The 13,282-nt window shown below is 51.2% G+C and overlaps 1 protein-coding gene across 8 annotated transcripts; it reads right to left on the reverse strand.

The window, feature by feature from the left end:
- Nucleotides 1–384: 384 nt before the first annotated feature.
- Nucleotides 385–13,062, reverse strand: CD300LG (CD300 molecule like family member g). 8 transcript variants are annotated; one of them, XM_055575755.1, is made up of 7 exons: nt 12,863–13,062; nt 11,658–11,984; nt 10,543–10,660; nt 9,584–9,696; nt 7,460–7,512; nt 4,147–4,266; nt 385–3,666 (listed from the first exon to the last, which is right to left on the reverse strand). In XM_055575755.1, the coding sequence occupies exons 1-7, from the start codon at nt 12,903–12,905 to the stop codon at nt 3,553–3,555; spliced, it is 888 nt and encodes a 295-aa protein (XP_055431730.1). In that variant the 5' UTR covers nt 12,906–13,062; the 3' UTR covers nt 385–3,552. The 8 variants fall into 8 exon arrangements, with proteins under 8 accessions (XP_055431730.1, XP_055431729.1, XP_055431735.1 ...); XM_055575754.1 differs by having other exon boundaries at nt 10,543–10,732; XM_055575756.1 differs by having other exon boundaries at nt 386–3,666; nt 10,543–10,624.
- Nucleotides 13,063–13,282: the final 220 nt, after the last annotated feature.

Consider the following 13,282-nt stretch of genomic DNA (forward strand, 5'->3'; position numbering starts at 1 on the left):
GCTGTTGAGGACTTTGAGAAATGCTGACTGACAGGCCCTGGTGGGATTGAAATGGGTTCTACTATTTCTGAAAGCTGTTCAGCGATGAGTATCAGTAATTTAAAAAATATTTATGCCCTCTGACCTGGCACATCCATATAAGCAAATCCTTCTGAAAGAAATCTCCAAATGCAGACAAAGCAGTGTGCAAAGATTCACCACGATATTATGTATAATAGCAAAAATAGAAACAAGTATCTAGTGAGAGAGAATTAAAATAAATTGACATGAAATATTATGCAGCCGATAAACTTTAATTTAGAAAATGTTTGTAAAAACCTTATGCAAAACATGAATGCTTAATGATATAATAATTAAGTGTGAAAAACAGGATATAAAATTGTATGACAAAATAATTTGTAAAAACACATCGGCAAGTGATGTGGAGAAAAAAAACTGGAAAGAAACAACAAAATGCAGTAACGATGGTCTCTGGGTAGCCATGAGACAATGAGTGATATGTTTTTCCCTTTTTATCCCTCCATATTTCTAGGTTTTGTATACTGAGCAGCTCCTGGTTCATTTTTCAGAGAAAATAGAAAAAGGAAAAAAAAATAGTAGTTCTGTTACTTTACCTCTCCTTCCCTCATTCCAGGGGACCAAATTCAGGGTCACTTTCATGTTCCCCTTAGGGTCCTGTCCTATCCCCTCCCTTGCTTTTATTTACTTATTTATTTTAGATATTTTAATTAATTAATTAGGCTGCGCTGGATCTTAGTTGGGACAATTGGTATCTAGTTCCCTGACTGGGGATCGAACCTGGGCCGTGAGCATTGGGAACACAGACCCTTAGTCACTGGACCACCAGGGAAGTCCCCCTCCTCCCTGTTAGATATCCACCTCCATCTGCGCTCTGTGTCTTTCTACCTACCTCCCAGCTGCCAGAACCCACAGGCAATCAATCCTTTCTTGAAAAGGAAGGAGCCAAGATTCTTTCCATCCTCCTTCCAAAGCCTGGATTGCACGCTGAGTAGGAAGACTGATTCTGGACTCATGCAACAGTGAACAGTAGCTTGCAGTAAGCAGCAGCCAGCAGCAGCTGGCTTAGTTCCCTGACCAGGAGTCCTAACTGCTAGACCACTAGCCCTAAATCCCCAGTCCTTGCCTGCCTTGACAAGAAAGAAATCTGAAGAGGAGGCAGAAGGTAAAGAGAAAAGTAAACGTTTATTGGAAAAGCAGAGTACATGCAGAAAGAAGCATGGGCAAACTCCAAGAGTCTTGAGAGCCATGCCTTTGGGAAGTTTAAATCCTTTATAAAGAGGCAGTTATCCAGGTCTTTGTCTTCTCTCTGGCCAACTGTCTTGTTTGTCCCCCTGGCTAATTTGTCTCAGGACCCTCCCCTAGGTGAGCACACACCCCTCAGCCAAGATGGATTCCAGCCCAGAGGCCTATGGGGTGACCTCCCTTCCTTTTGCCTCCCTTGCCCCATTCAGATTCAGATTCAGTTCAGTTACTCAATTGTGAGCGACTCTTCACGACCCCATGGACCGCAGTTAGCCAGGCTTCCCTGTCCATCACCAACTCCCAGAGCTTGCTCAAACTCATGTCCATCAAGTCGGTGACGCCATCCAACCATCTCATCCTCTGTCTGTCCCCTTCTTCTGCCTTCAATCTTGCCCAGAATCAGGGTCTTTTCCAATGAGTTAGTTCTTTGCATCAGGTGGCCAAAGTATTGGAGTTTCAGCTTCAGCATCAGTCCTTCCAATGAATATTCAGGACTGATTTCCTTTAGGATGGACTGGTTGGGTCTCCTTGCAGTCCAAGGGACTCTCAAGAGTCTTCTCTAACACCACAGTTCAAAAACATCAATTCTTCGGTGCTCAGCTTTCTTTATAGTCCAACTCTCACATGCATACATGACTGTTGGAAAAACGATAGCTTTGACTAGACAGACCTTTGTTGGCAAAGTAATGTCTCTGCTTTTTAATATGCTGTCTAGGTTGGTCATAGCTTTTATTCCAAGGAGTAAGCGTCTTTTAATTTCATGGCTGCAGTTACCATCTGCAGTGATTTTGGAGCCCCCCAAAATAAAGTCTGTCACTGTTTCCATTGTTTCCCATCTATTTTCCATGAAGTGATGGGACCAGATGCCATGATCTTCGTTTTCTGAATGTTGAGTTTTAAGCCAACTTTTTCACTCTCCTCTTTCACTTTTATCAAGAGGCTCTTTAGTTCTTAGCTTTCTGTCATAAGGGTGGTGTCATCTGCGTATCTGAGGTTAAAGGAGGGGGAATATGGGATCTCTTGATCTTTTGCTTCAAGGTTTAGTCCCTCTTTGTTCTTGCCAAGACTGCTATCTTAAAGTGTCCACATGAGACAAATCCTGGCTATTTACCCTGTTTCTGTTGTTACTTCCATTTCAGAGCACAAACAGGAGTCTGACTATAAATGCCTAACCTGGAGCCCACCTCTCTCCTGTCTCAGGAAATACAAACAGGAAGCTTGTTGAAAGTGTCCTGCCTGAAGCCCATTTTTTTCTCGTCCCCAAGAAATCTAAATAGGAAGAAGCCAGTTGTAAATGCCTAGCCTGGAGCCCATCTTTCTCCTACCTCAAGATCGGATAGACAACCACTCCTAGCCAGTCTTGGGCTTGGCCTTTCCGATGTGCACTTGACCTGAGTCTGGACTCAGGCAGGTCCAGGAAAGCCTCCAGCTGGGCCATGGTGTGGTGGGCAGAGCAGGCCCTATAGGGGGAAGGGGGAGACTCCACACACCAAATGTCAACTCTCTAAGCTGGAGGGACCTGAGAGCTCAACCAGCCCACTGGTACTCAAATACCAGTGTTAGAATCACTGGTGCACTTGGAAGAAATGCATAGTCCCAGGCCCAGCCTCAGAGATGGTTTTGGTAGTTTATTTTCTTCTTTTTTTCGGCAGTACCATGCCAGTGCCCCTTGCATTGGAAGCATGGAGTCCTAATTACTGGACCACCAGTGAAATCCTGGTTTGGGAAGGTCTTGATGGGGTCCCAGAATCATCTTTTTAACCAGCTTCCTGAAGGACTGGGATGCAGGTGGTTCACAATTGGCTTTGAGAAATCAGGATCCAGGCTAACCCCACAGGCTCCCTCCTCCTCACCAGCTTATGTGGGAGAACTTAGCCCTGAGTCTGAGGATGGAAGGAAGGGAGGAGAAAGTGGCATCTGGAAGGGGAATTAAGAGGGACCTGTGACTGGGCACCCAGGCCCAGGGGACCCTCCCATAGCAGATACAAACTTCGAGAAGACCCTCTGAGCCCTGCCTGACCCCTCGAAGGTCCAGCGGCTGTATGCTTTGCCCAAGGATGTGACCATCTTGGAGAGGTCCCAGTTTCCAGCTGGAACTGTGAGGCCACCGCATCAGGCTCCAGGGCTGACGAAGCCTTCAGGGTCAGCTGAGATGGGCAGGAGGAAAGCTTGGGAAGGGTGGGGGAGAGACCTGGACTCTGGCAGGAGGATTCTGAAGTCATAGCAGAAAGCTTGTCCAAGTTAGTGCAAGTTCAGCCCTCCCAGAGATTCAAGGAGGGCGTTTGGTGGCTAGACTGAGCTGAACTTTGAAAAGCCCGGCTCGTCCCCCGACATGGGGAGGGTAGAGGCTGGGGTCATGTCTCCCTTAGGGTCCCGCCAAGAGGCTTCGTCATCTTCTGAAGTCTGTAAAGACAACAGTATGGGGTAAAAATCGGAGCCCAGCTGGGGGATCTCCAGGCAGCTATCGGGTCCACTCTGGACTTTCCCACAAGCTCTGGGCCTCTGTCCATCTAAGAGATGTAGGACTAACCACTCCTTCTCCCAGGACCCCCGAGGCTTTGTTTCATAACCCCCATTTCCCCATTCCCTGGGGGAGCATCCTTATGGCCTCAGGCCTGGTTCTGACTGCAGACATGGGAATCCTGCCAGCCCAGAACTCTTTAAGCTGTCACTCCCACCATGCTACTCAAGAATTTTTCTGGGTCAGGAAAAAAAGAGGATGTGAAGTCAGGAGCCCTGACTTCCCAGGTGAAATGGCCAAGACTCTGGTTATGATGGGGGTGGTGGGTGGACGCTGAGAGTAGGGCCCTCCCCCACTTCCCTGCATTGTCAGAGTGGAGCCAAGCTAGGCGGCTCCAGGCTCCCAGAGCCCTCTGTCCACACCTGGCTCAGGCACCAGATCTCCGTGTTGGAGCTGGCGGAGGGCTCGGGGCTGGCAGGAGGCCCAGTGGGCTCTGCAAGCTTGATCACAGCGGACTCCGGGACCCAGCTGTTCCCCAGCGCCTGAAACACAGATTCAGTCAGAACAGCCTGTTCTCGGCAGCCGCAGGGATGGGCTGCAAGCCGGAGAAGCAGGAGGGACAGGCAGCGGGTGGGCTGTGGAGTCAGAGTCCTTACGGTCAATTTACTACGTCTCAGTGTGACCTTGGGTGAGCCACCTAACTTCTCTGGGGCCCAATTTCCCAAGCTATAAAACGGGGAGTGAAATATTCCCCTTAGGAAAATAATAAACATTTCTGATAATGTTTTATCACACTCAACAACTGGGAACTCCTGGAGTGATTAATTTGTTTCCATGATTGTTATTTATCTCCTTGAAGCAGGAAGACTGCAGGCTGCAGGCTTTTTGTCATAGGCCGGAGACAGCAAAGTTGGACACGTCAAAGACTCACCGAATAACAAACAGCACAGGAAAGATTCCTTAGGAATCGTCCATCTGAGCAACCCCTCCTTGATCAGATGAGAAAACCGAGGCCCAGGGAGGAAAGACAGGTAGTCTAGAACAAGTGAGGCAGCCCATCTCCTGACACTCAGCTGCTCTCATGGGTCCTCAGGTCTGAGTGCTGGGCCCCTCTACCTCTCACTCTCTTGCCCAGCAGCTGGGCAGAGCAGAGGCTGGAGCTGGCAGAGGCCCCCAGCCACTTCTCCTAAGGGTACAGCTGCCCAGCAGATCCCACAGTCTGATGGGCACTGAAGCCAAGGAAAGAAGCTCCCACTTCCTGGATAACTACGAGATGGCTCATCTCACTTGTTCTAACCACAGTCCCGAGAGATGGGAAAACCGAGGCTCAGAGAGGTGATGTCACTCACCAGACGTCACACAGCAGATGAGTGGCTGAGCCGGGCCTTGAACCTGTGACTATCTGACCTCAGATCCAAGCTCTTTCCTATGCTATTCTGCCATCCTGGCAGGGCCTCATGCACACTTTTCTTAGTGACAGTGTCTCTTGTCTACTAACTGGCCCCGGCTTTGAGCAATACCCTAGCTGTGGGGGGTGGGGTAGAGGTGAACGTGTGAGCCACCTCTAGCGACACCTGCAGGCTGATGGGGACAAGGTAAGAGTCAGAACAGAGTTTCTCAGGTGAGATATGACTGGGGGAATGAGGGCCTGAAGGCATGGGGGAGGGGGAAGGATGTCACAAATGCTGTCACTCATGGCCCTTGCCCACCCCAGCCCTGCCTGTGGCAAGGACATGGCAGAGCTGGGCTGGATCAGAGATCTCCCAAGGTCACTTCCATTTCCCATGAATCCCATACCGACAGCCTTGGGATTTGGTCAAAACCCAGCCACTGCTGACACTGGCCATCAACAGCTGCAGAAATGTCACCTACTCAGGGGTGACCGAATTTGAGGAAAGAGCTTCAGGGGGGCAGAGACCAAACCACATATGTAGGCTGTGGCCAGGACCACTGCCCTCTGCCCCAGGAGCATCTGCATCTCTCAATGGTCCCTCTGCCCACGCAGTGGACCCTGGGCTGTTCCAGCAAGCGTGGAGGCATTTTCTGGATTGTATTATACAAGATCTATATGAGCCTCTATTTCTGCATGTGTGCTAAGTCTCTTCAGTTGTGCCCAACTCTATGCAACCCTATGGATTATAATAGCCTGTCAGTCTCCTCTGTCCATGGGATTTTCCAGGCAAGAATACTGGAGTGGGTTGCTGTGTCCTCCTCCAGGGGATCTTCCTGACCCAGGGATTGAACTCACATCTATTATGTCTCCTATATTGGCAGGCAGATTCTTTCCCACTAGCGCCACCTGGGAAGCTTCTAGAAAAACAGGTAGGTGAGGCAGCATCAAGATTCTCTCTCCAGCCCAGCCTCTCTTTCTGAGTTGGGGAGGGGTGAGCCCCAGGATGTAGAGCCAGGAGGAGGGTCCTGGCGGTGGCCATGTCAGCCCCTGCATCTGTCTCCATGACCTCTCCCTCACTCCCATCCACCCCGTTGGTCTCGTTGAGCTTCCTGAGACAACAACAGCTGCTTCCTAAGCGAAGGACGGCCCAGTACCCCATCCCACCGCAGGCTCTCCCTGGGGGGATCCGGCCTAAGTCTTTTGTCCTTGCTGGCGCCAGGAAAGAAGGCAATGGCAGTCCCCCTTTCCTGCTCTAGTGTTTAAGGGAATCAGAGTGGAGGCATCTCAGTAAACAGCTGAGAAAGGAGAGATCAGGTTGGGTGGGTGGGGGGAGGCACATGGGGCTGCTCTCTTCTAAGGGGTGACCTTCTCTGTAGGGTGCTGATATGGAAACCGGGGGTCTCTCCTTGCAGGGGTAAGAGAGGGGCCTGGCAGCAGGTAGCCTCTCTCCAGGAAAATGGGCACAGGGACCCCCCCCCATTCTTCCTGCCCCCTGCCCCCTCAGTCCGAACGTCAGGGTAGCATACCGCCTTGGTCTCAGAACCAAGGAAAGCTCAGAGAAGGGTGCTCTGGAAAGAGAAGAAATGAAGGTCAAGACCTCTGGAGCCACCCACCGCCTGCTGTGTGACCCTGGGCAAGACGTTTTCCCTCTCTGGGCCTCAGTGCTCTCTTCTGCAAAAGCAGACTAGCATCTATTGGTAGTCATATTCCAGTGTGCTGTCGGAATCCCCCAAGGCTGTGTTTAAAATTCAGGTTCCTAGCCCCACCCCTCGGAGAAGGCAATGGCACCCCACTCCAGTACTCTTGCCTGGAAAATCCCACGAACGGAGGACCCTGATAGGCTGCAGTCCATGGGGTCTCGAAGAGTTGGACACGACTGAGTGACTTCACTTTCATGCATTGGAGAAGGAAATGGCAACCCACTCCAGTGTTCTTGCCTGGAGAATCCCAGGGACGAGGGAGCCTGGTGGGCTGCCATCTATGGGGTCGCACAGAGTCGGACACGACTGAAGCAACTTAGCAGCAGCAGCCCCACCCCTAGAGGGTTTGGTTGGGACTGGTGTAGAAGAGAATGTTTCTAATAGGCCCCCACCCCCACCCCCACCCCTACCCCCAGGTGTTTTGAAAGGGAGTTTGTACCAAACTTAGAGAAAGGCTGGGTTAGATGATCGCAAAGACCCGCTGTGGATCCAGCTCCAATGTTCTCTGATGCTACAAGGACAGGAATGAGAATGGGGCCCTAGGCCAGAAGCAGAGACCTGCTGGCACCTGATGGGAAGTCAGGGTGAATCTTGACTTCTGGCCTCAGGGGCATCTGAGCTTGGGCCTGCCTCCTTCCTTACCAAGTGGGAGAGATGGATCTTGTCCTTCTTCTGTGTCTCCGAGGCCAGTTGAGCTGAAAGAGACAGGAAGGAGCACCTTGAAGCCGGGAGCTGCTCCCACAGAGATGGACGGCCCCTTGCACCTGGGGCTTCCCAGGCAAGAAGATTTGGCAGAGAAGCCCAACCCCTTGGCAGTGACCCTGACTTTTGAGATCATTACATGGAAATCCCAGTGTGTGCGCCAGAAACTGGCTAGGGAAGTGATTCTGTGTGCTCAGGTCATTGTTTCTTAAACCTCAATGTGTGTATAGGAAATTTTATTAAAATGCAGATTCTAATTCAGTAGGTTGAGGTTGGGGCCCTAAAGCCTGAATTTCTAACAGGCTACCCAGGGATGTCGCTGCTGCCAGCTGGGGACTGCAATTTGAGAGGCAAGGGACTACAAGGCTCTCAGGTTGTGATTGGAATGTTTTCACCCCGTGGGATCCTCCCAACTCCTCTGAGGGGATCTAGGGACATGGGCAGAGTTGACATTTCTTCCTGGGGGCCACACAAAGAGGAGGTGGGTGGCAGGCCCATCGTTTCCCACCACGGCCACTTGTACTGGCACAACATTGCCAGTTGGCAAATTTGGCTTCCTGGCTGTACTGCTTCCCAGCTATACCAAGGGCAAACTGCTTAACCACTCTGTGCCTCAGTTTCTTGCCCTATAAAATGGGGTATTTGTAGGTATTGTAATGCATGCGTGCATGCTAAGTTGCTTCAGTCATATCTTGACTCTTTGCTACCCTATGGACTGTAGCCTACCGGGCTCCTCTATCCATGGGATTCTCCAGGCAAGAATATTACAGTGGGTTGCCAAGCCCTCCTCTAGGCGATATTCTCGACCCAGGGATCAAACTCTTGTCTTCTGCAGCTCCTGCATTGCAGGCGGATTCTTTACCGCTGAGCCACCAGGGAAGCCCAGGTTTTGCAATAAGTAGTTCCGAACTCCACAGTATTGAGATTAAAGGAGATAAAAACAACATAAGCCACACCACAGTGCCTGGCACAAGGCGTCTCCCAGTACTGTTATTTTAGTTAAACCTTCTTTATCTGTCCCATCCACCTCAGGAGCTACATATGGCCACTGAGCACTGGAAATGTGATTACTTTGAATTATACTGGGTTTCAAAGACTTTATATGAAAAACTGAATGTGGAATATATATAATTAGTATTTTATATTGATTCCATGTTGAAATGATAAAGTTTTGGATGTATCATGTTAAATAAAGTTTATTATTAGAATTAACATCACTAGTTTCTTCTTTATTGTGTGTGACTATTAGGGAAATCTTAAAAAATTTATTTATTTCTAATTGTAGGATAATTGCTATACAATATTGTGTTGGTTTCTGTCATACATCAACATGAATCAGGTACACATATGTCCCCTCCCTCTTGAACCTTGCTCCCACCTCCCACTCCATCCCACTCCTCTAGGTTGTCACAGAGCCCTGGTTTGAATTCCCCGAGTCATACAGCGAATTCCCACTGGCTATCTATTTTACATATGGCAGTGTATATGTTTCCATGCTACTCAGTCAGGGAATTTTAAACCACACATGTGACTTGTATTCTATTTCTGTAGGCCATATATCTGGGGAAGCTGAGGCTCAAGGAAGTTAGGTGACTTGCCCAAGGCCACACAGCTAAAAAACGGCAGAGCTGGGAATTTGAAGCCAAGCCTTGAAAGGGGCTGAGCATCTCTAGAGACACAGCAGTAGGTGTAGGGCCTCAAGGTACATCCTGTTCAAGTGCTCCGGCCCGCACTCCACCCTGTAGTCAGTCCTCACACGAGGTCAGAACCTGCAGAGACTGGACATGGATGGGTTCATGGGATCAACAGGGAGCGACGTGGCTGATGAGCTTGACCAGACAGATCAAAGCAAGATGAGAGCCCCCCAGTGTCTTGCTTCCCCATTTGAATTGCTTGTGGACTGCCCCGTGGGTCCCTCAGAAAAGAGGAGCAGGGCTCCTGATACCCATGTCTGAGATGCACACACTGAGCCCCACAAGGTCTCTCTGGGGTCATGGGGGCATTGTGGGTCTCAGGGAGACCCCTGGCTGAGAGCCCTTCACCCCTCCCGTCCACATGGCTCACCTTTTTCTCTCCGTTGAAACATGTAGTTGCCGAGGGCGGCCAGGCCTGTGGCCAGCAGAAGGGCTAGCAGCACCAGGACTGGGGCCAAGATCCGGATCAGTGGGATGGACACCCTGTGAGTGAGAGGGAAGGAGCCTGGTGGCTGTCACCAGATGTCAGTGAAACACTGGGCATTCTTATTCTGAGTTCTGGTCACATCCCTCATCTCTCCCAAGGAGATCAGAGAGCACCAGGGACTAGAACATCCTGTTAGTCCCAATGGAAGGGGCTTCAGACCCCATCGCCAACCCCAGGAGACACTTTCAGCAGGGTCTGAACCCGTGAGCAGTTGCCTGGCTACCAGTAATGGAGTATGCATGCATGATCAGTCACTCAGTTGTGTCCAACTCTCTGTGACCCCATGGACTGTAGCCTGTGAGGATCCTCTGTCCATGGGATTCTCCAGGCAAGAATACTGGAGTGGGTTGCCATGCCCTCCTCCAGGGGAACTTCCCGACCCAGGGATTGAACCCACATCTCTTATGTCTCCTGCACTGGCAGGCAGGTTCTTTACCACTAACGCCACCTGAGAAGCGTAGTTTGTATATAACCCCCCAAGAGCCAGTCCTTCCACCTGGGAATCCAGTTAGGTAAGAAAAAATCATTTTGTTTGGTTCCATGTTTTCATGCTTGGCATAGGGCCCAGTGCAAAGTGTTCAGGCAAAAGCTGCTGGACTAGGGTGGCTTTCTCTAAAACTGGGCAGGGAGTGAGGTGGGGACTGGCGGCTATGGGGGCCTGCATATCCAAGGCAACAGGGCTGCTGGCCCCTGTAGTGCCGGGTAGGGGGTGGGACGGTGCAGAATCTGCCCTTCGTGAGCAGCTGCAACCCAGAGGAAGGAGTACTGGGTTCTTATTGGATCAGAGGCACCTTATAGTTTAGTGCTGACCTGAAAGCTGGCTTTGGTCACCTAGGGCTCACCTGGACTTGGAGCTGCTGCTGGGGACAAAACTGGTGTCCTGTGTTGAGGTGGAGTCCAGTTGTGTGGCTGGCTGGGAGATCCCTGCAGGAGGAGAGGTTGCTGAGTGAAGAGAGGTCCCTGCGTACGGAGAGGTTGCTGGGTGAGGAGAGATCCTTGCAAATGGAGAAGCTGCTGGGTGGAGAGAGGTCCCTGCATACGGAGAGGTTGCTGGGTGAGGAGAGATCCTTGCAAATGGAGAGGTTGCTGAGTGGAGAGAGGTCCCTGCATACGGAGAGGTTGCTGGGTGAGGAGAGATCCTTGCAAGTGGAGAAGCTGCTGAGTGGAGAGAGGTCCCTGCATACGGAGAGGTTGCTGGGTGAGGAGAGATCCTTGCAAATGGAGAGGTTGCTGGGTGAAGAGAGGTCCCTGCGTACGGAGAGGCTGCTGTGTGCTTGGACAGGGAGGTCCCTGTGAGCGGAGAGGCCTCAGCCTCTGTCTTCCCCAGCTTGGCTGTGGTGACTGTCAGGAGGAGACCAGGAGAAGGTACAAGTCCAAAAGCAATGCCTTGGCACCTTCCCTGATCCTTGATTCCCAGCATCCTCAGACCTCTGACCCTTGACCCCTGAGCCCTAGTCTCCCTAGGACTAATTTCTCAGAACCTCCCCAGCTACAGGGCACCCCAAACAGAGGTCTCAATGAAATTGTTTTGAGGACTTCCCTGGTGGTCCAGTGGTTAAGAATCTGCCTGTCAGTGCAGGGGACATGGTTCGATCCCTGGTCCGGAAAGATCCCACATGCCTCGGAGCAGCTAAGCCCTTGAGCCACAACGACTGGGCCCACACGCGTGTGCTCCACAGCAAGGGAAGCCACCGCAATAAGTGTGGTCAGAAGCCCGTGCACTGCAACAAAATGTAGCCTTTGCTCACTGCAACTAGAGAAAGCCTGGGCATGTCACTGAAGACCCAGCACAGCCAAAAAAAAAGAAAGACAAGAACTGTATTGAACAAGCAGGTCACACCTCAGGAACACCCCACTTTTGTGTTGCAGTCTGTCCTCTGTCATGGGGAGGTGCAATTCCCCTGCCCCCACCTCCATGACCCTGAATCCCTCCCAGGGAAGGAGGGATGTCTGTTACCTGGAAAGACAAGCAGAGAGACTGACATAGTCTTATCGAAGCCCAGTCTTTTGACCCCACACCAGTACTTCCCCATGTCCTTCAGGGTGAGGTTCCTCAGGATGACCGTGAACCTGTTCTCCTGCGGGTTGTCGTGGACCGACACCCTTCCTTCCTGGCCGTATTCTCCAGAGAAGACAGTCCCAGTGCAGCGGGAGATGAAGAGCCCAGCCTCGCGGCACCAGTACTTCTGGTTCTTCTTTAGCTGCTCCTCATAGGTGCATTGCAGGGACACGGTGTCACCTTCGAAGCCACTGATCTCCTTCGGGTCCACCACCGATCCGTAACCTGAAACCACAGCACATGTGAAGGCTGGAATTCCCTGATTTAAGTCCCAAGGTCAAGACCAGAAGGTTTTCCTCGGTCACTCCCTTCTTGGGGCAAACTTGGTAAGAGCTGGTACTCCACTCTGCCACTGAGGGACCTTGGGGCAGGGCTGTTACTGTTTCCCTAAACCTGATGTATTGAAGGCTGGTGATGGGGAAACTCTAGATTCAGACAGCCGAGAGTTTGAATCCCAGCACAGCTGCTTAGTAGCTGTGTGATCTGGGAAAACTGCTTGACCTCTCTAAGTTTTCTCACCTATAGAAAATATGTCCTATGTCACTGAATTAAGATGTTTTCATATGTAAGAGCTACCAAGATTTCATATAACATTAAAAAAAAGTCAATGGAACTGACATCAGTTATAAGATACATCCTAAATTTTATGTTAAAAAATTAAAAAAAAAAGAAAAAGAAAAGCAGGCTTGTGAATTGATGAAATGGAATAATTCTTCATCTCTCAGGGTTGTTGTGAGCGCTACAGCAGAAGTTCAAGAAATATTTGCTGAGTTTAGTATAAGGGGTGTCTTCTCAGCTCCCTGGTTGGCACCGAGTCAGGAAATGAAGACAAAAGAGGCAAAGCTACACTCACAGCCACTCAGCCATGAGGAGTCCAGGACCCTCAGGTCTGGGGGAAGACCTGGCTCTCTGTTCCAGGAACAGCAAGTGGCCCCTCTGAGGGTGGAGGACGAGGAGTAGGGTGGGGCGAAGCCTGGAAGGATTAGGCGGCGGGGGTTGCGTCACAGCCATAGCGAAGGTAGCTTCAGGAGGTCCCTCTAGCAGACCCAGGGGGCGAGCTTGGGGATGAGCCCCGCATCCCTCCACCCTCGCCCCCATCTCACCTGGGAGCACGAGGCAGCCCCATAGCATGAGGAGGGGCCGCATGGTGAGCGCCGGGCCGCTCGGGAGCGCACGGCTGGGCAACTGGGAGCTCCTCTCTTGGCTACACGGGGCTTTAACTTCCTCCAGAGGCAGATGGAGACCAGGAAGGGAGGGGAGGAGCCGTGCGGGTCCTGGGGACGCAGGAGGCGCCTCCGCTGTTCCCTCTACTGCCCCTCAGCACGCGCCGACCCCACCCCTGAAAGCCCACGGAGCGCTTCTCCCAAACTCCCGCAGGAGATCTTAACTCCAGAGGGCCTGGGTGTAGAATTCAGGGAGACCGTGAATCCGGGTGGGAAAATGGTGCATCTTTACTTTCACTAACCTTGAAGTAACATTTATTTTTTCCTTAGGAGTCGTGTTTGCCGTGCTGTGCTGTGCTT

Source organism: Bubalus kerabau, chromosome 4, assembly GCF_029407905.1.
Source record: "Bubalus kerabau isolate K-KA32 ecotype Philippines breed swamp buffalo chromosome 4, PCC_UOA_SB_1v2, whole genome shotgun sequence".
NCBI classification, from domain to species: Eukaryota; Metazoa; Chordata; class Mammalia; order Artiodactyla; family Bovidae; genus Bubalus; species Bubalus kerabau.

Excerpts from the sequence above, each read along its gene's own strand:
- CD300LG (XM_055575754.1), bottom strand. The coding sequence starts at position 12,905 with ATGCGGCCCCTCCTCATGCTATGGGGCTGCCTCGTGCTCCCAG. Across the intron at positions 11,985-12,862 it reads GGGCTGCCTCGTGCTCCCAG|GTTACGGATCGGTGGTGGAC; the intron begins GTGAGATGGGGG and ends CTGTGGTTTCAG. Across the intron at positions 7,513-9,583 it reads GTTTCAACGGAGAGAAAAAG|CTCAACTGGCCTCGGAGACA; the intron begins GTGAGCCATGTG and ends TGTCTCTTTCAG.